Source organism: Sycon ciliatum, chromosome 6 (assembly GCF_964019385.1).
Source record: "Sycon ciliatum chromosome 6, ocSycCili1.1, whole genome shotgun sequence".
In the NCBI taxonomy this organism is placed as follows: domain Eukaryota; kingdom Metazoa; phylum Porifera; class Calcarea; order Leucosolenida; family Sycettidae; genus Sycon; species Sycon ciliatum.
In genome coordinates this window covers 14479947-14505777 of record NC_088648.1, presented here as the reverse complement: position 1 = coordinate 14505777, position 25831 = coordinate 14479947, and the positions used below count along the sequence as shown (strand labels likewise).

At 47.9% G+C, this 25831-nt stretch overlaps 1 protein-coding gene across 1 annotated transcript in view; it reads left to right on the top strand.

Annotated features, from left to right (window-relative positions):
- LOC135818856 (hemicentin-2-like) overlaps nucleotides 1-25831 on the top strand; it is a 37691-nt gene that overhangs the window by 6867 nt on the left and 4993 nt on the right. Inside the window, exons 3-4 of the mRNA XM_065332066.1 lie at nucleotides 24844-25012; nucleotides 25466-25584. Coding sequence (XP_065188138.1) covers nucleotides 24844-25012; nucleotides 25466-25584 — 288 coding nt within the window. The remainder of the gene's footprint in view (nucleotides 1-24843; nucleotides 25013-25465; nucleotides 25585-25831) is intronic.

The following is a 25831-nucleotide window of genomic DNA, read 5'->3' as shown; positions in this document are numbered from 1 at the left end:
TCATGGCTTTACCCTGTCCAAGGCCCAGTTTCGTGATGGGCTGGCGCTTCGCTATGGGTGGCACCCGGACCGACTGCCATCAACCTGCTCGTGTGGTGCAACGTTCACTGTTGCACATGCTCTCTCCTGCGCTACGGGCGGCTTCATCATCATGCGGCACAATGAGGTGAGGGATCTCACGGCGCAGCTGCTCGGTCGTGTGGCGCATGACGTCAACGTGGAGCCAACCCTCCAGCCCTTGACCGGGGAGAACTTGCGCTATCGCACAGCTGTGCGGGATGACCTGGGTCGGCTGGATGTTGTCGCGAGCGGTATCTATGGCGGCCGGTTTGAACGGAGCTACCTGGACGTCCGGGTCTTCAACCCGCACGCTCCATCAAATCGCTCATCATCTGCGGCATCCTGCTACAAGCGACACGAACGTGAGAAGCGCCGGGCCTACGGAGAAAGGGTTCAGCACGTTGAGCGGGCAGGCTTCATCCCTGTGGTTTTCTCGGCACATGGTGGCATGGGCAATTCAGCTATTTCTCTTTACAAGCGCATTGCCTCCATGTTGTCCGAGAAGACTCGTGAAGCCTACTCCTCTGTCATGGCCTGGATTCGTGCCCGGCTGAGCTTCGCCCTCCTGCGTGCAAGTGTTGCCTGTCTTCGGGGTGCCCGCCGACCGATCCACTGCCACCGCCTTGTCTCTGCTTCTGCCGCACTGGCGGTTGCCGAGGCTAGGATTGTGGTCTGATCCGGCTCAGGAGCGGTATTGTGTGGGAACTGAACTATTGTTATCGATTTCACTGTACTACTTTTTTTCTCTTTTACGTTTACTTTATACCAGGCGTGGGCCATCCCCTGTACATAGGTGCCATCATTTTTCTTTGTTTCAATAAAATTGTACTGTACTGGAAAAAAAAAAAAAAAAAAAAAAAAAAATAGTGCTCAAATGCCCGGAATGGGCAGAGCGTAGTACGCAAGAGGTACGCGAAACAGCCCTATTTTGCTTCCTTTTGTGTACCTCTTGTTTAGAGAAAATAGCTAAAAACTGTGGATACAATCGGCGGGGCAAAGCGTTTCACTGCCAGTGATGCCAGACCAAGCAGTGCACGTTTTGCCAACGGAGCTACGACTTCATAGGCGAAGTCTTTAGCCTGATCCCAGTATCCTTTGCTGACTACGTCGCTCCCGCGCTGGTCGTATCTGGAGTCGTGGGCACGGCTGTATTCCTGTCTTTGACTCTGCTCCCTGTATTCTTTCCGCCCTTTAGAACAGTTCTCCTGTGCTTTCAACAGTTTGTGTTCACATTCCCAGCGGGTTTTGTTCAGGAGGGCCAGGCTCTCCTGCCTCGCTTCGCTGCAGCGCCTTTCATTCCCTCTAATCTTCTCTGAACAGTCTTCACTGGCTAGTTCCCTCTCACGCCTGCACGCCGTTCGCTCTTGGGAAAGTTCGTCATTACGTTGACGCCTGGCGATATCTCCTGTTCGCTGTAGCTCGTCCTTCCACTGGATGTCTTTGCGCTTCACATCTCGTTTACAGGAATCGCCCAGATCGGTCATGTTTCGTTTACAGGAATCGCCCAGATCGGTCATGTTTCTTCTGCAGTCTTCCTTTGTATATAACAATTCGTTTTCTGCTCTTGTGGCGTTACGCTCACCTTCGAAGCGAAGCTGGGACATATCTTGTAGGTACTTGTGCTTCAGCTCACCGATCTTCGAATCCATCGCCGCCCTGTCATTGAGCTTCTGCACTTCCAGTTGGTGCGTGAAGTGGGAATAGCCACCTATAATCACAGCCATCAGTAGAAGTACTGCAAAAGAGAGACATCCCACCAGGACGGAAGCGTAGGGCAGCTGTTTCACAGTGGGAATTTCGCCACGAGTACTATCTTGTGAGGTCACTGCAACCAGGTGGACGGTCTCGCTGTTTGCTTCACCATAATCAGGTCGACCGTGGCTTATCGAACCAGGCCTTCTCCCTCGCCTGTGCCTCCGCGCTCTGCCTTTGCGTTCAGTCATCACCCTTCCTCAGGTCCTGCCTGCAGAACGCCAGTACTGAGTAGCATAAATGGGCTTATACTATTATTACGCTTTCAGAGATACCTGGAGTCTCCCAGGTACTGATCGGTGTCCTTGGATCCCTTCCTAGTGTACCAGGTATACTCTCCCCGAATCCACGTCAGCTTCACAGATTGGCCCTCGCAGTTCAGACGTCTACAGCAGCCTCTTCAGCAGCGTTTTGACTTTTGAGGGATAACGCGCCCGTTGCACTAGGCCATATATATAGGGAGTAGAGTTATTACTAAATTAGGGCTAGGGTAGCACGTTAGCTCGTTGACATCATAGAAGTGTGACGTGAACGGCATGTAAACCAGACCGTCATTGTACATCATACATGCAGCTATGTAGATAAACGCCGAACCCTAGCTTGCAGCCTTGCCTGATCTAGACTAGCGACCGCCACTACACAAAACTACTTTCACCCGCCCGACAGTCTACTTACCCTGGGGAATCCCCCTCAGTAGCGTGAAACATAATATTATTACTTTCGGTTTCATTCGAAACGTACGCTATAGCGCACGCTTCGAATGAAACAGAAAGTTTCACTTTACTGAGGGGGATTCCCCAGGGTAAATCTTTTCAACAAGACTGTAGTGCTACAGTGTACAATGGCGTACATGGTCATGGACATGGACATGGTGCAGTTGCAGGACAAAGTCTCACCTATTCTGTGCAGCGTGCTGGACGTTGCGGGTTGTACCGCGCGCGGCAGAGTGCATGCGAATCAACCAGTCACTTCTACACTACCCATTGGCATTGGGCCATGTCTTTGATCCATCGTGTAATTGTTGTTGATGGGGTTCTGCCCTTTCGACTTAGCGACACGTCACATTGCTCTGTCAATGTCCGTCGTTGCAGATAAACGTTTCTCCGTGACCCGGTCCAGATCTAGATGTGGACGCGGCCTACAAGCGCACCACGACACGTGAAAGGAACTTGAACCTTGCAGCCTGTTGCAGGCGCATCAGCATAGACCATGATACACATGATGCTGCTACATGATGTAGATGAAACGATAGATTCCATTACGAAACAAACTTCTTCGGTTTGAGGGGATGAAAAGCCTGAGAAACATCTGAAGAAACATATTTTACAATTCACTGCCACCACCAGGACTCGAACCAGGGACAGCTGTGCTCAAGCTCTGAATGATGGTTTTTGGTCATGGAAGCAGATACCGTCCAGCATCGAAAATAGTTCGAATTAGCAAAATGAAGAACAGTAGAAAAAAACAATGTGGAGCCATGAATACACTGGCTCACCATCCGAGTCCAAACAATGTGGAGTGAAGTTATTCTAGGAAAAGTAATGTGCTATCTACTGGAAGGTGAGAGCAGAGCCTGGTGTGAATGGAAGACTGACGAAAATGTGTGTGTGTGTGTGTGTGTGTGTGTGTGTGTGTGTGTGTGTGTGTGTGTGTGTGTGTGTGTGTTCGGCACTTCACACATCGGCATTGAACATATGGCCTGCTATGGGATTGCTCAGGATCGGTCTGCCTGGCGGCTGTCTGCCATTGTGGCGGACCTCAGCAGTCCTTCCCATGACCAATCTCAACGGGTAGTGTCTTATCTGCCATCGTTCGTTTCGCCGGCCACGTGACAAAGCAAGGCACAAGTGAATCGCAGAGCGAAGTCTCCCCATCCGGGATCAGCGTGGTGCTATGCAGTGTGGTGCATGCAGGAGGTGGTTTCACTCTCGTGGTGGCTTGCGTGTGCATCATTGTTTGCCCCTGGAACCGTCGGAAGCGTCCGCGCTGGCATCATCTATTCCGCTCAACGTCCCCGCTTCTCTCTTGTGTTTGACATGCAATCGGCAATTCAAGTCAGTGCCTGGTTTCAGGCGTCACAAGTGCGACCGTGGCCACCGAGCAACCAAGTCTGACAGAGCGGCATATGGTGTCCGCTGTTCTCGCTGCAGCCGTCAGTTCCGTCGACAGAGTGACCTGAGTCGTCATCTCCGTTTCTGCTCCTGACAATGACTAAGGCTCCTTTCGGAGCTCAGTTCAGGATTGATGATCTCAAATCTCGCTTACTCCAACAGTGGATATTGATCAAAGAACTTAGGAGTAGCCGCTGCCAGGATGGTCTTGCGCCGCCGGAAAGCACCCTAGGGCCAGCCTGCTGTCGTGTTCCAAAGTCACGAGTCAATTGGAGCGTAACGAAGGCGAGAAGAGGCTCAGTGGATTGTCAGTGGAAGCTTCCTCACTGCTGTTTAAGTTTTTTTCTTCTACGGTTTGGCCTTGATCCAAGACGGCCTTCTTAAATCGACTTTTCCAACTTTCAAACTGGCATTATGGAGTAGTGTGAGCATTATAAGTGGCATTATATCCTCATATTATTATGAGCATTGCCTTTAGCATTATCGCAGCAAATAACTAGCATTACCCACCCATGCCTACCGTACAAACCCCTTGCACACCGTTAGTTGGTCTTCTCGGGAGACATAGGAAGCACGTATGTCAAGGATCCACGAGCGGCGCCAGCAATAGAATTGTAGTTGGATATAACGTTCCCGATGATATCTAAGATTTGCATTGCCCAAGACCTGGATTGTTTCTCCAAGTTGTGTTGAACATCGCTCAGAGCTCTCTCAAGATATTCCACCTGTTGTTTACAACCTTCATGTTTGCCTTTTTTCATAGCAGCGCCACAGGGCGAGAATAAACGCCACAGTTGTGATCCGGATGGGATAGCATCCACAGATTTTCGATATGACAGAGCGGCACACATTTGCAATAATTGTCAAGGTCGTTGACGAAGGAGGGTGATGAGAACGGCTTCTCATATCGTGTGTCATTTGTCCAACAGCATTAGACTGATTCTGATCGTGACCAGTTTTGGGTGGTCCTGGGTGTCGTTGTCGAATTCCCGCGGGCAAACGGGTATCTTTGGATTCTTCTGAGGAGGGGATTAGCGAGCTTGGATCTGTTGAAGGATCTTGCGATTCAGGGCCAGGATTATCTTGAGATCGAACATCAGTTTCCTGTGAGATGGTGATATTATGTCGAGACTGGACAACGGATTCCGCCTCCATCCCGATCGTTTTCTTCCTCTGAATGATCCTTCTGCCGGCACTTCGTCACAATGAGCTTTGTGATTATCACAATGCAAGCTTGAACAGGCCCGCTCAGGAGCATTCTGGCGCGAACAGGCAAGCCAGTAGTGAGCGGTCAGGTGTTACTACACAATACATTCACTGGTTGCCAGCTATCGCCTGCTTTCACTGGGTATAGGCGTGTAGATCTCCCGTATCCGTGCCGTGTGACAAGATCCACTGGAAATGTCGACAGGCAACTGCAGCCGGCAGGGCGTAGATCTAAGGCTTGAGAAGAGTTTTTGTCATTCAAAACGGTGGATAGATTTATTCCCAGTACTACAAGTACTGGCGAAATCGAAAACATGTTGAAGTACTGTCAGGTACATCATTGTACAGAATCTCCCCACAGGTAGCTGTTTCGATCATGTGCCTCATTGTTATACTTTCCGCTGAGGGAGATAACGACATCGAAGTCTTGTTGCTTACTCCCCGTACTGCATTCCAGTTGGCTCCATTTTGACAGCCTATAAACTGAGGGGAAATTCCGTTTTCACGAACTAAACAAGCCACAGCATTCGCTACATGACGGTGCCAGCTAGGAGCATGGGGAAAAAGTTGCAAGCTGCCAACTTACTTGCCAGGAAATGCTGTTTCATCGTGTTGCTTTGCAGCGTTTGACAGCGCTTCAAAAAATATCTAGATAACGTAGCTACTGGGTCTGTGCTGTGGCGATCTGCAGAGCTTCGTCTCATGATGTGTTTGAAATGCGAATTGATAGGAGAAACGCGCTTGGAGAAAATAGGCTTTCATCTTGCTGCTGAAGAAACGCCACCAATGATGATCAGTACTACATAGTAGTAAAACGTTACGTTCCTTTTTTTCGACTAGACGAGAACACACGACGCTTGCGAACATCAGCACAAACATTTCACCAGCAACTCTCCACAACAGCCTACTAATACTATGAATGGACGGACCAAATGAAGGTGGCATCATCGAACCTTGATGATCCGAGCTTATAGCTACAGTGCTCCCAAGACCAGGTACATGTACACGCACCTACTCAATTAGGGACCGGCGGATTCTGCTCGAAAAGGTGGCAGATTCTGCTCGAAAAGCAGTGAAATTGGCAGAACGATACAAACCTTATGGCAGGCAATTCCTCGAATTTTGCTCCATTTTTTTATCCACATACCAAACATGCATGAAACGTACCAGAAAAAGTACCGAATTCTGCCAATTTTTCTGCCGGCAGAATCTGCCGGACCCTATACTCAATACTGGATCTTTGTGTGTGCCTGTTCTTCAGTTCTATTTGAGTTGTGAAGCGCCTGTTATACGTTATTGTGATATAAAAATGATGAGGTCTATTGTGACACAATATTGAAATAATAATATATCAATCATCCCTAACCTTGGCGGCGAACCATACTAGAACGCGACCGCAGGAAACGGCGTTGCTCTGCTACCAGTGCCACTGAGCGTGTGTAGTACTAGTGCAGTCGTCCCTCTCTAATCCGGCACTTTATAAACCAGCACCCTCTATAAACCAGCACAATTTTCAGTAGCCAAAAAGTCCTCTTCATGCACATTGCAGCAGTAGATCAGATTTGTTAATCCAGCACCCTCCCTAATCCAGCAGATTTCCGTGGCACAAATGGTGCCGGATTATAGAGGGACCACTGTACTAGTCATGTGCTCGCTTTGGCCCCCTCGCATTTTGTCTTCATGACTGTACCTTCTCTATCTCCCCTTCAGAGAAGTGGACATTTTGTTTACAGAATATGGAGTGTGAATGAGTGACAGATCCGAACCTTTTGCTGAGGTCTTTCGTCTGCTGCATACCTAATTTCTGTGCACTTTACTGCTGTCCATTGTTCAGTAGAAGCCTCATAATAATTAGAGTCAGTACTTGGTTGGCTTTCAGATCCGAGCACAACAATAACATTCTGTTTTTCGGGCAAAATAAACACAATGAATATTTTTCCCAAAGTGTTCCAAAAAACTTCAACTCAAAGTTCTAGAAAGAAAAAAAGGCAAAAACACGCAAAAAAACGCAAAACAAAACCATAACAGCATAATAATGTATATACAGTGGTCCCTCTATAATCCGGCACCATTTGTGCCACGGAAATCTGCTGGATTAGGGAGGGTGCTGGATTAACAAATCTGATCTACTGCTGCAATGTGCATGAAGAGGACATTTGGCTACTGAAAATTGTGCTGGTTTATAGAGGGTGCTGGTTTATAAAGTGCCGGATTAGAGAGGGACGACTGTACCTACTTAGGTAAACAGCAGCAAGTTCCACTTCAAGTCAATAACAACAATAACATTCTGCACGCGATAACAAGATCCACGAACAGGGACAGTCCGAATAACGTGGACAGATTCGACAGCTACGGAATATTAGAGCGTTCAAGTACTTCGGAATGAGACTCGTATGTACAGGTCTAAATCTTACCATTGTTGAATGTGTGACATGCACGAAGGAAAAATGCATCGAAACAACCTCGCAAGGAATAGAAAATAGTAAATAATTGTGAAGTTTGGGCTACGGTGTATGTGTTTATGCGGGTGCCGTAGGTCAGACGGTGTCCCTTACGGCCTTAGAAAGCAATTTTGCATTTCGCACTGCTCTCAAATCTATAATTAAAATAATAATCAACATGTACCTGAGCAAGCACTGTGAAATCACTCAAGAGCCAATAGTAGGCAATACACGAAGAGAGTCACTCACTACTAGGAATAGTACTAGCCACAGACTGTCAGCGCTGGCTGGCTGTTCACACCATGAAGACTCAACGCTGAGCGCTGGGTACACATGCATGATGTACTTAGCACCATGGCTGCTGAACACTGCACTGCCACATGCAGCGACACCGTAGACTGGCCGCTAGTGCACTAAACAAAGATGCTATCCACATCGCGATGAAAGCCTTGATGTGGCCACTGGGTAGCGAAGGTTTGACTACAATTCGCATTTGACACCTGAGAGTAAACCACCAGTGAGGGCGGTAACACCACACCAGGCAGACGCCTCAATGTTTTCATAACAGGTCTTTTTCGCTGCCAAGGTATCGTGAAGGCTGGCTACCTTTCTGAAGGCTTCCATCTTGGCATCCTGATGGTTCTGTTCGGCTCTTTTCAACTCACGGGTGTATGTCAATTTCGCCAGGGTAATATTTTGGTCACATTCCCTAGCGAGCTTACCAACTTGGAAATTCACATCCTCAGCGAATCGCGTCTCAGCTACTTGTACTGCCGACTCCACTTCCAACGTTATGTTGCTGCGGAGTTTCCCCGCTTTCTCGGCGTTTTGCTCGCACTGATTTCCCATTGTTTGCCGTTGATTCGATAGTTCAGCAAGAGAGGTGTTATTAAGATTGTTCATAGACTTTTGATGCTCGTCATTCATAGTCGATATGACACTGTGATGATAGCAGAGTACTGCCACAAATACAGCAAGCAGGACAAATGGCCTCGACCAGATTGACATCACGCGTTGTACCATATCGATGGATCAAACAATCAAAATGAGCTGCCACTCCTCGAATCATTCTTTGGTCACTAGAGCCGCCGATCAAGGTTCTGGCGTGTTATTTGCGACTCACGGATCTTTCATACCCTTACTCTGTTGGGTTACTACAACATTAGAATCACCGACCAACTATCAAAGGACACGTGTACATCGCCAAGTGGACATCACCAAAGCCTATGCACCATGTATTCCGCACATGAGAACTTGTTTATGCTAGCTCGCGGCGCGGGGAGGTGTTGGTCTCCAATCGCCACACAGGTTTGGTACCAGAAGCGCCTAACCCTGTCATATATCACGTGCTGTGTTCACCCGAACTGAACTGGCAATCTGGCATGCATGTCTTGCTTCACCTACAATGACGTCATGTACCTTACTAGACACTAGGCATGGGAATTGAAGGCTGAAGTCGTGGACAATACCGGTAGTCACTCATACCGCGTACCGGCGCCCTGTCATTATCATTAGCTGCGAGTTTGTGCTTGGGTAGACCTACCGCGAATAGAAGGGAAATACCCTTTGCACGAACGAAGCTGCAGCGATTTCAGGGGAACCACCTACCCCCTAGTACAAGCACTACCATGCCCGTGCGTGCATGCAGTACTGACTACTGTAGTGTAGTCATCTCGATATACACTAAGCCCTTGGCCTTAGCGGATAATCACCACAGGTACAGTGGCAGAATTTGGTATGTTGTATGCACATTGTGTTAGTACATTGTATGTGAATAAAGAAATGAAGCAGAATTCAAGTACGTGCCTGGTGCTAGGTTTTGTACCGAGCAGAATACAGAGTATGCCAATTTGTCGAGCATTTTCCGACAAGAGATATATGTACACTAGGTGCGAACGGCAGGCTGGAATGATTCCAAAAAAATAATCATCAGAAGACCGCCACAAACATTATGACGAATTAATGAAGTGCGGCCATGATAATAACAATTTTCAGTGAAAAAGCAGAAGTGGCAAGCATGATCAACAAAACACTCCGAATGCGACGTCAACAGAAGGAGGAACGCAGCCACCACGACACTACTCTGGTTATATATATTATATACAATGTACAGGGCAGGCTTTCAGATCAGAGCACAATCTTTGGCATTCAGCACACTATACCAAGGCCAACGGAATGTAACAATGACGACGCTGGGCCCTGAGCGCTGAAGGCACATACATAATAATATTATACCTTGCACCATGGTCGTTGACCACTGACCACGGATACACGTGGCAATAGTCTAGTCTTAGCAGAGAATTACGCTTGCCGCCAGTGTACTAAGCAAAGATGATATCCACATCTGTGAAGCCTTGATGTGGATACTAGGTAACGTAGGTTTGCCTACAGTTCGCAGGTGATCCCTGGGATTGTGCCACCTGTGACGGCAGTAAGAGCACACCAGGCAGATGCCTTCAAGTGCTCAGCGCAAGTCATTTTCGCTTTGATGAGAGCGTGAAGGTCTCCCAACTCTTTTGCGGTGCGGGCCTTGTTTTCGTCATCCTCCTTTTTGATTATGTTCAACTGAAAGTCGTGCGCCCTTTTCGCCAGGGTCTTGTTTAAGTCGCAATCCCTCATTCCCTTACCGACCCGGTAAGCCAACTCCTCGTCGAATCGCTTCTTAGCTTTTTGCACCGCCGAATCTACTGCCGACTTTACGTTGCTCTGGTGTTCCTTCGCAGCTTCATCGGCTTTTTGCTTGCACTGAGCCTCCAATGTTTGCCGTTGACTCGATCGTGCCAGCTCATAGGAATCCGTAAGGTTCTCTATAGACAGCCGATGCTGTGTTTTCGTTGTGGATACTGTATTGAGATGATATTTGAACAAGAAGTATCCAACTAGTACTATGAAGGAGAGCGAGATCAAGTCAGACATCAGCTGCCAGAATGAGGACACCTGTTGCACTGGTTGCGACCGATCCAAAAAGGAGTGGGCTGCCTTCGGAGAATTTGAACGCCGTTGTCCGCCAGCTTCTGGGCCTGGCATACGGTTCTTTGATCTTCTCTTATTCAATCTCATAATTCTCGATGGATCGCACAATCACAGTGAGCCGAAAATTATTCCTAGGTTACTGCCGGCAACGGAGGTTATGACGTGTGATTTGCGACTCACGAATCTTTCATACCCTTACTCTGTTCGGCCACTACAACATTAGAGTTACCGACCAACTATCAAAGGACACGTGTACAACGCTCAGTTGGTAGCACCAAAGGATTACGAGCCATGGATTCCGCACATGAGAATCTTTAAAGCCTTGCACACAGTGAGGTCGTTTTGTTCACCTACCGCTGCACAGGTTTTGTACCAGACCTGCCTAATGCTGTCAATGATCACGTGTTGTGGCCACCTTATCTGTCAAATCTTGCCTCACCTACCTCACTATTGGCCTGAAGTCGTACACGTCGCTGACAATATTCGCGTACAGATCTCCTGTGTTCGTGCAAGAAATCCATTGCACGTGTAGATGTTATTGCACGTAGAGTTTCCAGGCCGTTCAGCAAATACCCGTCTCATAATAGCGCCTCCTCAGGATTCGTATTGATTTTACCTCTACATGTAAGCTTTGACTGCCTGACATGACAGGGGAGGATGTGCAGTTTGCACGAACAAAACACGCAACGAGCGTGAAAATCTCATGAACCGCTTCCAACAGGGGAGACCTCATTCATTGCAGTTTCATGCATGAATTACGACTTTATTTTCAGCACATTGTGACCCCTCCCTCCTCCCAGTGCGTGGCTCGACCTTGGGACCAATAACGTGTATTTTGATTCGCAAGCTAGCCCCACAGTCATAGTGTCCAATGCTGAACAGCTGCGTGCAAACACAAACATTACTGTCAGGACTAACGCCAGACACGTTCGCCAAAAGGCCAACCAATCCCTAACTTGAACGTACATGTATAGTGTACTCGCAATACCAGCAGCGACCGTTCAGCCAATAGAATTTGTTCAGAACATTATGATGAACATGATCATGTATTGGGTAAGAACTGCTCGAATAGAACACACCCAAGTCTGATAGGATCAGGTAAAGGACTGCTCGAATAGACCACACGCAAATCTGAGGTACATGTAGGTAGGATCAGGCAAAGGACTGCTCGAATAGAACACACCCAAGTCTGATGTAGGTAGGATCAGGTAAAGGACTGCTCGAATAGAACACACCCAAGTCTGATGTAGGTAGGATCAGGTAAAGGACTGCTTGAATAGAACACACTCAAGTCTGATCTAATATCAGCGCGGAATTGTGGTGGTGAAACTTTTAAAAAATGTTTAAAAATGTTAAAAATGTTCGCAGAACTTTACTGCTAGTGAGGGCAAGAAGACCATAATTATTATCGATGCGTGCATGTTCAAAGCTCACTGCACTGTGGAAGCAGCGTCCCTGCTGTGGTTGGGGTACAGGTGAATGTCATCACGCAACAACTACAAGTTCATACATAAATTTTATATCCCGTTCCACATGGCTATAGGCACATGGCGAGAATGCCTGTGCCCAAGTGCGCTGAGCACTGTCGCGGCAATACTCATCTAGCGGTCTGTACCGAGAAGTGGAGATTGATCGCCGTGGGTCGTCCGAATCCCATTACGCTGCACCAGCTGCGCTGGGCTAGCTCAACCCGCGATGGCACGAATTATTCCACCAGAGAAGAAGTTGATGGCGCCCCTGATTCCTGTCTCGACGAAATCAAAGCAAGACCTCTTCTCTCTGAGGCGATTGTAAAGGTCCGACACCCGTTCATTGGCTTGGGCCCTGAAATCCGAATACATTTGTTTGCTTGCAGCTAACTCTAGTTCGAACTCCTTTCTCGCCAGGGTCATGTTATGCTTGGTCTCAATAATATACTTGCGGAATTCGGTCACCGTATCCTCGGATTTCCTCTTCTGTTCTTGAAGAGCCGATTCCAGCCGCGATACTTCCATTTTGCACTGATAGCAGTACCACAAAGAACACATCAACGCCATCATGAGCGGCAGTAGCGCAGAATTCGTCTCCAACCATAGCGCGAGCCGTTGCAACCAGGGCAGGACTGGTGGAGGTGCTTGCATCCCCGGTCTTCCATGGCGAACGTCAGCACCTCGGCCTCGCCGATACCTCTGAGCCACTCTTCGAATCATGCTTTGGTCACTAGCGCCGCCGATCAAGTTTCTGGCGCGTCATTGGCGACTCACGGATCTTTCATAGCCTTCCTCGGTTTGGCCACGACAACATTAGAATCGCCGACCAACTATCAAAGGACACGTGTACATTGCTCAGCTGGTGCCACCAAAGGAAGCGAATTACCCCTTTCACGAACGAAACAAGCTGCAGCAGTGTCAGGGGAAACACCTACAAGAACTGTCATGCCTGTGCTTTTAGTAGTCAACTAAGTCTTGATCTTCAGCAGGCCAGAATGACAGGCTGAACAATAATTATTATATCTATTTTATGGATTCCCCAAAGGCCTAGGCCTAAGTCGAGGGGGTCTCCGTTCATGGCTTACTGGGAATATATCTGCAAAATTTTAACATAATAGATTCTTCAGGTCGAAAAAACGTACATGTAAAACAGTACTACTCAACAGATAGCGCAAAGTAAAGTAATACCAGTTACCATAGTTACTAGCTAGGTACTAGTTAGGTGCTGTATGCTACTAGTACTACAGTATATTTTTGCAGTAAATCAGATGCGATCTACATACCCTAATAATAATATACCATGTGAAGTTCATTAACCGTCCGTAGGGCACTCAATTTGCCGAAGGCAAAGAGCGGCATACACAGGCAGAAGAACGAGTAGTTGCGGAACCTGAATCGATCATCGGACGAAAATTGATACTGACTCTGCCCTGAGAGTGCTTTGTCACCTGGTTCTAAGAGAATATCGCATAGTAATACAGTACACAGAAACCTAACGCTTTCTCTCTGCAGCAACGCGAAATAAGATCACTGGTCAAACTGTGGTCACCTGACTCCACGAGAGTATCACGTAATAATGCACAGATAAGGTCTCTGCTGGGATGACAGTTAGGCCATAGCTCACTGGTTCGAGCATCACTGGCCTCATGCCAAGGTCCCTGGTTCGAGTCCTGGTGGTGACAATCAATATTTCTTTTGACTTTTCCCGTTCGCATCGTTCCCCTCAAACCAATGAATGCACAGCTAACTAACACCTTCTCACACACTCCATATCGCGCTACATAATTATAGCATGGTAATTGTCAGGCTGGGCTTGCCACATTCATGGTATATAGCAGTACTCTGAGGGCAAGGTCAGCATGAATGTGCTTCTGCTGATCGATTCATTCCGTGAAACTCAGGGGTACGAAACAGCAACTGCTCGTTCTTCCGTTCCTGTATCCAAAACATTTCATCTGCGCATTCTCTCTCGGCATGGATGAGCATTTCTGCTTTCAAATCGCTGAAACAGCAGAGTATTTCAAAGGATTCTGGATTTCAGCCAGAGCTCATACACACGTCATGAAGGCGAATTTCACATCCGAAAGTGAATTTTGAGCTTACAATTCGAGCTCAAGCATGCTGGAAGATTGTCCAGAGCACATTGGGTGGAACGCCCATAAAGGAATTGTGTGTTGCTCCCTACGTGCGAGCTCTTTCTTTTCTTACCGACTTGAATTTACGCTTGACTGACTCACGACGTGCATCCAGAGTACACAATAAGTCTCTAGAACATTCCACTCTACAAACCTGCAAGAAAGCCATACTTCCTCCACAATGCGCCACTGTGATTCGGGGAATTTCCCTCTCATCAGGTGAGCCTGAGTAGGCTAATGAAAGGAAATCTGTGCTCCGAGAGCGCTGCATTATGCACTGCACTTCGGGCCTACACATCACTAGGGATACCCACATACAGACGCACAACGTTTCCAGTGCGACCAACACCTCGCGATCTCCAGACAGCACGAGCCAGTGTCGCCCATGGAGGTGCAGAACAATCGCTGAAGACCGCGCACTATGCTGTTGCCTCCAAACCATCTATTCGCAAGCTCGCGCTTGGGGCAAGTAGAGGTTGTAGAGACTTCCGGTGAAACAGGATTGAGTGTTGCTCCCTGCGTGCGAGGTCACGCTTCTCCTGCCGACTTGAATTCACACTTGACTGACTCATGCCCACCATTCAGAGAACATGAGAAGTTCATCGAACCTTTCACTTGGCAAACCTGCGAGAAACCACCACTGTCTGCTGCTCCACACACAGTGTTTCGGGTAATCCAAACATCTGTACCCTACTCTGTCCCCTCCAAGGGTCATTCTTACGCCGCTATCGCCCTACCGCACCCGATCTCTCTATCTAGTATTTTTCCTCCCAGCTGGTCAAGTCTCGTCAATGTCTCACAGCCATACCTTCGTTTACCTACCTCGCTCTGCCACTCACTCACTCCCCATCCATCTGCACCGTCCTTTGCACCTTCCCATAGACCTCGCTCATGCGCTACGCATAACGAAGTTGCGTAGCAAAGATAAAACATAAAAATTAATAATAATTGTGCTATGACTCTCGTGAATAGCGAAACACAATGTCGGCATGCAAGCATCTGTACTGCAGTGTTCTGCTAGGGAATGATTCGAAGGATGCCGTAAGTCTGCCCAGGACCGTGACGCTCTACGTACAAGGTCCCGGAGATAGGCAAGCGGTTGGGTCTTCTAACTCTTGGCCAGGAATTGCAGCAGAAAAAGAAAACAATGGTCAATACTTGGAAACCAATCCTAAGATGTGGATGTGTTGGAAACCAATCCTAAGATGTGGATGTGTTTAACTTCAACTGGTACATGTATTTCTGCATGCGTGCATGTAAGCAGTACTTATTATAATATTAATTTCATGATTGATAGAAAAACGAGCGGAAAATGTTCAGTATGTAATCTTGCCCATACCGACTTTTTACCGAGTCCTAGTATCATACTGGTCCAAGCCTGTTCAGCCTCACACTTCACATGTGATACCAGGGGCCAATCTACCTGTGAGTTGATTCACGGTGCACCAGAAGGATTGCTGGAGCGACTCGAAGCACGTCTTTTTCTGCCGAAGGCGTTCGAACAGCACGCCCATCTCAGCAGTTAGCCGCTGTCTGTCATCCTCGCATTTCTCTTTGTTCCGGGATAACGCTTGCTCGAACTCCAATTTCGTCAGCGTCAGGCTTGTCTCGAATTTCTGCAAGAGTGCACCATGACGATTCACCAACTCCTCGTACGCCATCGTCAGCTGTTGGAGAGACGAGTCTCTGCGCGAGACGACGTTCCTGTGTTCGGCCTCCAGAGCCGACACTTTCTCTCGTAGCTCTTCCGCGGCTGAGGCCTGCTGGTCCAACCGATTTTCTTCGCAGCCTTTCTGAACACCTGCCACGCATTTCGCGCACTGGTCGTCCAGATCTATCTTCTGCTGTGATAGTTCACTGGCGTGTTGATTCTGGAGGGCAGTCACGTTCGTTCGGAACTGCTCTTCCAATTTTGATACGGCACGACGATGTTGGCGGCGGATGACATCCCCTACGAACTGGCCCAGAAGCGCACATAGAAGCAATAGGAAGCAGAAGAGCGCTAGGTTCCATATACATGAACGCCAGGACCGCTTGGGCTGACGAGGGGACTGGGAACTGTCCGCTAGTCGTTTCGGGCTTTGAGAGCGACAGGGGGCCGGGCGTTGGCGTCGCCTGACCGTTTCAACCTCGACAATGTCATTCGCGCTGGGAAGAGACGCCCGCATCAGTGCTCTTTCCTTGGCTGTAAGTTCTACGGGGACGTTGGCTCGCCTGCCATAGTACCATTGTAGTGTATTGCGAGTCTGTATAAGGAAGTCCCTCGAACTGCGTAATAGCCTCAACCGTAGAGAAAACTCGGGGTAACTTGGCCAGCGGATGTACTCCGGTATCCGTTTCCGGCGATATAGGAAGTCCAGGCTCATACTCTTCTCGTTTGCGCTGATCGAAAACTTTCCGTCGAACTCCCAAAGAAGTACTCGAACTTACCTCGTAACAGAAGAGCATAAAAAATCAAGTTTTAGTAAACAGATTAGCAGTACCGTACTTATGCGTACAGCCTAGTTGACTGATGCTCTTGTCCCCCTTGAAGAATGTGATAAATTCGCAGTTGTCCCTTGCAGTGACCGCTGACCAGTTCCTGCTGGCGAAAAGATTATTTTTAATACCATGGCAAGTTGGTGGTAGAACCTGCACGCCTGGTCTCCGGCGTTTATTCCGGTACAGGGTCAGAGGTTATGCGATAGCGTCAAATCCGCCATATATAGGAGCCAGTTGGGGTGGCCACCCCAACTGGCTCCTATTATTATTATATGGCGGATTTGACGTTATCGCGTAACCTCTTACGAGAATGTCACGCAAAGACACAGAGCTCTAGAGGCAGTTGTGAACCTGATGAGGCCTTTCGTACTACTGGTATTATTTCTCAAAGCATTGCATGGGACAATGTGACGAAGCACACATTATAGATTGAGCGAAGATTGCGTACATCATTCACACAATGTATTTTGTTGGACTTCAGAACATGCCATGCCATGCGCAGCATTGCAGCTGGAATCGAGGCGCTATATAGCGCAATGCATGTAGTGCGAGTCCAATATCATCAGGAAAGTTCGCAGATTCGTAAAATCTATGTTGTGATTCCTTCTCAGCGCTAGAGATGCGCCTAGGCTCGGACTAGAGCAGTCAGTTCATAATGATTGGAATGAGTTCGACACCGTGCACTAAGCAATTCAATGCCATGTACATGCAAGCAAGTGCCGGTAGTTGACATAATTAGTATGAATAATCATAGTGTTACTCTAGCGAACTGAAGACATTTATCGCAATTTCATTAGTGAAAGTTAGGCGAGAAAGCAGCAGCTTTCGGCCTGTTTATCATTATGTGCATCAGCAAGTACGTTCGCTGTTGAGGAATCCCGACTAAAATCATCAGTGAAGTTATCCGAATGTGGTGGTGGTGGCGGTGGTGGTGGTGGTGGTGGCGGCGGCGGCCGTTGTGCTGATGGTTGCGGTGGCGGAGGTGGTGGTCACTGGTGATGGTGGTGGTCGGCGTCATGGTCGTGGTGGTGTGCATGAACGAGCAATCATGATGGTTGTGTTCGTATCAGTTCACCTTCAAACCTTTCTCCTCCTTAGTGTCCTTGTTCGGCCTGAAGCCGATTTTGAAGCGCTCCAGGAACGGCACGACGACTTTGGAGGGCTTGCGACTTGGCTCTTGGTCTGAATCCTCGCTCTCGTCGTCACTGGGCACTGCGTTGTCTAGTAGTCGCTGGAGTCCAGTTGATTCCTGTTCGATGACACTCTCTCCGTACTGCATATCCATACTGCAGGCAGGAAATACATGCAGCACAAGTAGCGAGACTGGAGCGATGGTGACACACACTGCGACAATGAGAAGGGCCGGTCCGACCAGGATAAGGACGGCATACAGTGTATTGCTGCTGGTCCCTTCGTTCTTGGCAGTGGCGTTCATTTCTGTGTTCACGTGCTCAATAGGGGAAGAGGAGTTGACCTTTGTAGCGTTAGATGGCTCTACAACAATGCCATGGTCTTCCCTGTTCCGGTCCGTTGTCAGAAATTCCATGCGCTGAAGCCACTCGTCTTGTAATTCCGTGATTTGTTTGTTGCAACTTGCGTGCAGTTCTTGCTGCAAGTTCCACTGCTGCTGCATATGCTGCAACATGTGTGCCTGCCACTGGCTTTGCATCTGCCTGGCGTGCTCCAGAAAGAGGTGCTCGCAGCGCGCGTCCACCACTCCCGTGGCATTGCGCCACACATCTCTGCTTTGGGCGAATGCTTCCGTCATACCGCCAAACGCGCCAGCGCACCCCGCTACTACGATGACGGACAATATGCGCAGTACACCACAGGCTGCTAGGACACTCATAAACACAGCAACGCGTTTGAACATTGCACTTGCAGCAGTAGTTTTCCAATAACTACGCGAAGTTGCAGTGGATGTCCTGGTCGCATCTTGCATCGACTTTCCATCCATCTCTCCAGAATTTAGGTCCTTGAGTGGAGCACCATCGGTTTTATCCTCCACGTGTTCCTTACTACGCGGCGTGACCCGTCTCTTCCAGCAGCCGCAAGAGGAACAGAGATCTCGCACATTGTTGTGTTGGCTTTGGCGGTTGAGATAATCAGCACTGGGCTCCATTGATTGGTTAAATCCCGAACCAAATGGGTGACGACCTGGGAACTCTGTCTCTACTTCTAGCCCACCTCGCCCGTCCATCAGAGTGTCAAACCAGAACGATATTGGGCCCGGAGAAACGTCCTTCCCATCCCTCTGAAGTTCTCATGTACTGCCTCCGAGTCAATCTCTTTCATCCTTATAAACATCGTAGATGCAGCCCTTTGACTGGCACTGGGACGAAGTTGAACGTCTTGCCGAGTGGTTAGCCGAATAACAATAGATAGCGTGTAGTTTGATTTGGGGACTTCCCCGTTCTTCTTGCAGCATCACCTTTAAGATGGGGCCATGTGTCGCGGTGCAACCTGATTAGTAGACGCTTAACAGTTTTTCGTGTATGTGTGTGAGAGGCGACGTGAACGTGGACCGGCGACCATGGAGTCGAGTAAAACTGGGGTGATAATTATGCGGCTGGCCCGTCATCAACGAACCTTCCGCACACTTCCATGGCCCCACGGCCACGCATCTGCACGAAAAATATTGTCTTCACTCTGCCAAAGTGGGTTACTGTGAATGCTTTGTGCGGTCTGAAGCGTGTCGGGAAATAAGGCTTTCCGAAGAGGCTCTAAAAAGTGAACACATAATTGAAGTGGATCAAAGTGCCACGTGACATTAGACAACAGGTTAACAGGAAGCGGACCAGTGTTGTCACCATGACGTAATGGTCAGACTCTCTAAAAGACCCGTGCTAGACGCCGCTGTAGCCATCCACTAATAACGACGTACTGCTGGTACATGAACATCTACTAAATCTGTTGAGCAGTTCTAGGCTTGCTTGCGTCAGAGAAAAAAAGTACGAAGTTGAAAGTACTGCACAAGATTATGTAGATGGAGTGAATCTGGAACGCACCGTAACACTACGTTGCAAGCTGTTCCCAGATACATGTACAATGTATGTGCACGTGTAGAGTAGAATGTTTAGACCCTGTTCTGGTCCTTGTCGTTGCTGCGTGGCCGCAGCGATGCACACTGCACTGTACATGTACTCGGTATGCTTGTGGCGAAAATATTGCAACAAGACTACAAGTGTACATGCCTTGACAGGTGATATCTGCTGATATCACTAATAAAAAATTCATGGTTCTCCGGCCGAGTTTTCCGCATCCGCAAGAACGCCACCACCCTCTTGGATGAAGGCGCAGATGCAGCTCCTAAGCGGTGGGAGGTGAGTAGATCAGACCCACCACCAAAGTGGTCAAAGACCGAAAATCCCATTCACTGCATCCATGATAATATCACTAACACTGACCTATATTAACTGGTTTTGAGGGAAAGAGACAAACGGGAAAAGTCTGAAGAAAAAATTGACTGTCACCACCAGGACTCGAACCAGGGACCCTCGCTTGTAGCCAGCGATGCTCTAACCACTGAGCTATGGTGTAGTCGTCATCCAAGCAGAGACCGTTCAACGTTTTCCTCAGACTTCGTGACTCACACTTCCTGTGAATCCACACAGGCGGGTGGGACGCAGCCCTCACTGTACCCACACACTTCACGTACAAACTAGCACGCGGGGAGCCCCAAGTCATAAAATATTAACTGGTTTTGAGGGAAAGACACAAACGGGAAAAGTCTGAAGAAAAAATTGACTGTCACCACCAGGACTCGAACCAGGGACCCTCGCTTGTAGCCAGCGATGCTCTAACCACTGAGCTATGGTGTAGTCGTCATCCAAGCAGAGACCTGACCTATATGTAAATATTTGTAAGCATCAGATTAAATGTGAGCAGTGAATGGTGTTGGGAGCGTGTCTCCTTCAGCCACCTTGATGTTCACGGTATCAGAAGCTTCCTGGATTGAAATGTAGGCCACAGAGAAGTAGCTCCGAATTAGGTTATGAATAAAGAGGTTGCATTTTGTCATAGAAAACAAACAAAAAAGAATAACATGACTGATCATAGGACCTAAAATCAAACGACTCGACTGTCTCTTTGACTGCCTCCTTGGAATGAAATCAGTTGTATGTTCTATCCAATCCCCGCTAGCATGGCTGGTAACAATGTACCACTTTGCAAGATGTATTGTCCTGGTGTTAAATCAGTGTTTATTATCGCCATCTTGATCATGTCAAAACTATCACCACACCCAAGAAGCACACATCAAGACAGTGTTCCTACTTTGAAGTACTTGAGTTGGCGTACACGCACACATACAGAACAGGTCATGTTAAGAGTGGGCTTGAACATTATTGAAAACCCGAGTTATATCCAACTTCATGTAGGCAACTGTTGAACCTAGATATAGAGTACATGTATGACCTCCAAGAAAACAGGCCATGCTACTGTATTAAAGTCAATGGATGGTCCGATCCAGTGATAGAGTACCAACCGATCAGCAGCAGTCTCGCTATTACTCCTCTATTAGAATATCTTTGCGAACGTATGTTGAAGAGCACGCTAGTTGTGCATGAAAAACCTGATCATCAGAGTTCCGTAATCCAACTGAACGTGGTGTAAGTGTGACCAGAGAGCATGTTGTGTCCTCGTGGGTGGAGAGAGATAGAGAGAGAAAGAGAGGGAGAGCGCGATTGGGAGAGAGAGATAGGGAGAGACATAGAAACGCACCAATATACCTGGGACAAGGCGCGGAGCCTTGCACAGTCGTATTGCTTTAACTCTGCTGTTACCAATCATCAGACATCATCCCTGTATGATTACCGCTTACACAGAAAGAAAACAAGATTCCTCGTTACATATCCTCTCGCTAACGCGGATGGGCGAACCTTACTTTCCTTCGCAGCGTGTTGCTGTTCTCTCTTTGCGCATATATTATTGTGAGCTCTGGGCGTTGCATGTCGCGCCTAGGAAGTTAGTTTAGGAGATACGCCATAGTCGCAGCCACACATCAGCCCTGCATGGTACTTGAAACTTTATGTTGTATGTGCAGGCGATTACAATTGTCGTTGTTTCCTTGTTTATTGCTGCTTTGTATTGCTTTTCTACTTGGCTCTGCTGTGCACCTTTTCCACCTTCGTATTCTATCTGTCGACTGTCCATCAGATATTTTAGTACTCTCTGCTATCCATCGTGTACATAATCATTGGTAATAGTAATAGAACATTTCGCGTAGTAGAACACTAAAATAAAGAAATTCAGTGTTTTTTCCGCTTCTGTCTTGTGACCATCATCAGCAAGGTGCAGTGTCGTGTACATACATGTACATGTACATGCAATCATTGTATTAAAGTAACGTTGTGCAGGCTAGTGACTGACGCAATGACGTAGCACACAGTACAGCTAAGTCTATTTGGATAGCTCCTTCAAATTCAAGGGCGTGCTGCTTATCGGTACCTTCCCGATTATTTTGCTGCTTTCTAATTGCTTCCAAGTGTCTCGACATAAGTAATGACCTACATGTATACAGGTTTTTGGGTCAGGCCATAAGCAGAAGTTCCGAATGAACGAGAGCACACCGAGGTAATCTCATGCATAGACTTGTGTTTTACGCGACCAGTATCACGACGCGATGTTTGCGATGAGAGTGTTCTGTGAGCACCTGGCTAACCCTATAATATTATGTATAACCGACCGCTAGGAAGCGCAGTCATTCACTCATCATAAAGACATGCCTTTGATGCCTGTTCTGGCAAAACGAGAAGCAAGCGGGGTGCCAGAATATGAAACTGCCTCCGAACAAATATTTATCATCTGATGGATGGGGCGTGCAAGGACACCAGCAAACCTGGCCCTCACTTCCTGCAGTTTGTCAGCTGCACACCTAGAGAAGTGTTCCTGGAGAGATGTGATGGCAGGATGGGCGACCAAGCGCTCACTGCATTGAGTAGTGAATGGTGTGGAACTGGATCTGTGAATACTGAAACAGTCGCAGGCACGGCAGGCCATTCTATTGACTGGACTCGTTTCGGCGTGGCTGATTGTCTTACTGGATTGGAGGAGGAACACATGAGTCCCGATAATGTCGATGCGAGAAGCAATGGGGCACCAGTCCATGAAAACGTGTACAAGTGTGCTGCGGTGTATGGCGTAAACTCAGATGTGCACGTCTTGTGCTCCTGCTCATCCACAGAACTAGTTGCTGAGGCACTTGCACAAGATTTCTACAGACTTGCAGATAAGCCTGTCAATCCAGTCGCTGACTCGGAAGGAGACCAGCAATACTGTGCTAATGATCACAGCGGCATTCCGCTACAGGCAGAAGAGCAGAAACAGTACCGAAAACATCAGCCGCCGCAGCAGATAGTCCCATCAAGCCCAACACGAGTATTGCCACGAATCACAGCAGCTGTGACAAACGACGTATCAATGAAATGGTGGATATTCATCATAGCGATGATAATAATTATGCTTCTGCATGGGACAATGGACAGCGCAAATGAAGGGTGCAAGTATTCGAGCACTACCCAATGAGTTGGCCAACGCGCCGCCGAGGAACAGTAGCCAGGGAAAGAGGAACGGATCTCAGTCCGGAGTTGACAGAAATCGCAGCACCTTCCAGGGATGGTTTGCTGATCTTCTCCTCCTGGTACTGGTCCTCTTTGCTGTGTTGTTCTTCTTGCTGTGCGAGTTCCGATATTCAGACCAGAGAGTGGCAGATCTCAGCACTGGAATCGGTGAACCTTTCGGAGCAACGGAACAGGAGGATTTATTCCAAGCGTCTGAGAACGAATTTGTTCGGGAGAAGGAAGCGGTCAGCGGCCGACTTCAGTCAACACTGAAGAAACGACGCCTATTGCAAAGGTTCAGTCAAAAGGTTAAACTTCTAAGAAAACGCAGCTTCCTGAAAGTTAAAATCTATTGCTGACAGCTTCTAATGCAGACACACACTTCTTAGAATGAACGTCGTGGAGAGCCGTATCCATGTAGAAAAAGCAACAGTGGAAGCTGCTTTCCAATCGACGGCAGTGTGCTGACCGCAGCCGCTAAATTGCACACTAGCCCTTCAGCGCGCGTTGAGCACAGCGCTTTCTCACCTCGGGTAATTTGTGTAGACTAGGGCCTGTCTTTTATTCACTGTGAGAAGGCATCAGGGCCAAACGTCACTGATAGATGAAGAGGCGAAGGCATCAAGTGTTTGAGTTTCCAATCTTCACTAAACATTAATTTAGTCATTCAGTATTTTCTCTTTCAACTTTTGGTTACCTGAAAACCGGCACTTTAGGAGATTCCATGTTTAGAAAACTTTACTACGGTGTTCATCCAAGCCTGAAAATTCCATTTGATCACGATCATGTCTTGTGATACTACATTCGGTGATTTGGATCGCACACTTGTATTACAGGAGCAATTTCATTATGCCTTATCGGACGTTATGTCACTACCAGGGCCTCAATATGCCACGGTTCATTGTGTGTCATTGTCAATATGCCACGGTTCATTGTGTTATAAAAAAACCGTGTACATGCAGCATTGCCTACGTTGATCTTGGTCAGGATGATGTGAACGTCTACGTGTAGTTCCATGCATCCAGAGTCCTGCTTTCTCCGCTCACAAGCACACATGTACATGTACACTGTTTGTGACTTGACTGCGTGCACACTGTCAACAACACGCACCCAGTGACACACACACACCTTCGTCTAATAAGCCCATGCACTTGAAGTACTCCATCTGCGGACAGAACTAAAGTGTATACATGACATTGTACATGTATACATGGTCACTTAACACTACCAATTTTGCCCACCCGTCGATCAATACTTTCGGCACCCATTGTGGTACTTCGAAGTACATAGTACACGATAAACACAGGTTTCAACAGGCAAAACCCCCAGGGACCAGGGTTCAACTGTCGTATTGCAGTTTACATGGTTTGTGTCCGTAGGCCATACGGCATGGATTCACAATCCGCTGGGGTAGAGCGGCAAAGACGCAATCTGTGTTTTACAGTTAAAACTGTTTATGCAGTGCATGGCGCAGGGGAAATGTTACAGGCGAACTGACCACGGTAATCAAGAGCCAAGAGGAATCCAGATGCCCTTGGTGTTGCACAGCACGCAACTACATGTATACTCTCCCTGCATCAGAGTGATACCGAAAAAGAAACCAAATTCGCTTTCATGTTTATGCCTGCACCTCTTCTTGTGGTGTCCCTCTGCAGACCAATCCTCCTGCATCCACCTTCGTCTGGGATGAACAGCGAATAGGCCTATCAGCACGTACGCACCTGACCATTCATAGTGTGACAAACGAACATAGTGGCGAGTATCAGTGCAAGGTCAGCACAGTCGACGGAACCCGAAAATGGACAGAGTATATGAGAGTCATAGGTAAGCCTTTAGTGCACGCACACACACACGGATACAAGTACATGTACTGTTTACTTCGCCTTCACTCTCTCTCTCTCTCCGTGTCTCTTTCTCAATCTCCTCTCCATTCTTTGCTTACGCACTATAGTTTATCACTATTTCTGTCACTATCTCTCTCTCTCTCTCACGCTCTCAGAATCTCTGTCAATTTCTCTTGTTTTCTCCCCCTCTTTGACTATCTCGCCATTATTCCTACCCTTTCGCCCTCCAAACTCTAATATTCTCAAACTTGCACTCCCCTCTGTATTGTTCCACACGTCGCACTTGTTCACGCCAGAGTCCCATGGTAAAATATCGGCGAAAAGTCATGCATAACAAGTAACCGGTCAAACTGCATTGCAATACCAAGTGTAATACTATGTTGCAGTTTGCTAGATGCGTTGGTCTTGTGTACTTCATGTGTGATGTGTGCAGTCGTGTATCCTCCTCAAATCGATGCATTCCGCGAGGATGCCGAAACGGTGAACTTCCTGGTGGCTGAAGGCGACACTTTTCGCATACCATGCACTGTTCGTGCCTATCCCGATGCTCAGGTTAGTGATTCCGACATCAACATAATTATACTGTACTGGACTAGTACGTGCGAGAAAATTCAGCGTCCATCTAGCTGACCAGTCCGTAGGTATTGTACTCTGCCGTAGCGTTATTTGGTTCTCATGGTAACAATATACATGTAGGCTGGCCAGGTTCAAGAAAATATCATCATTATCCATCTCACTCTCTCACTGCCTCTCTCTGGCTCTCTCGGTCTGTCCCACCCTTTGACTCTCTCTCTCATTC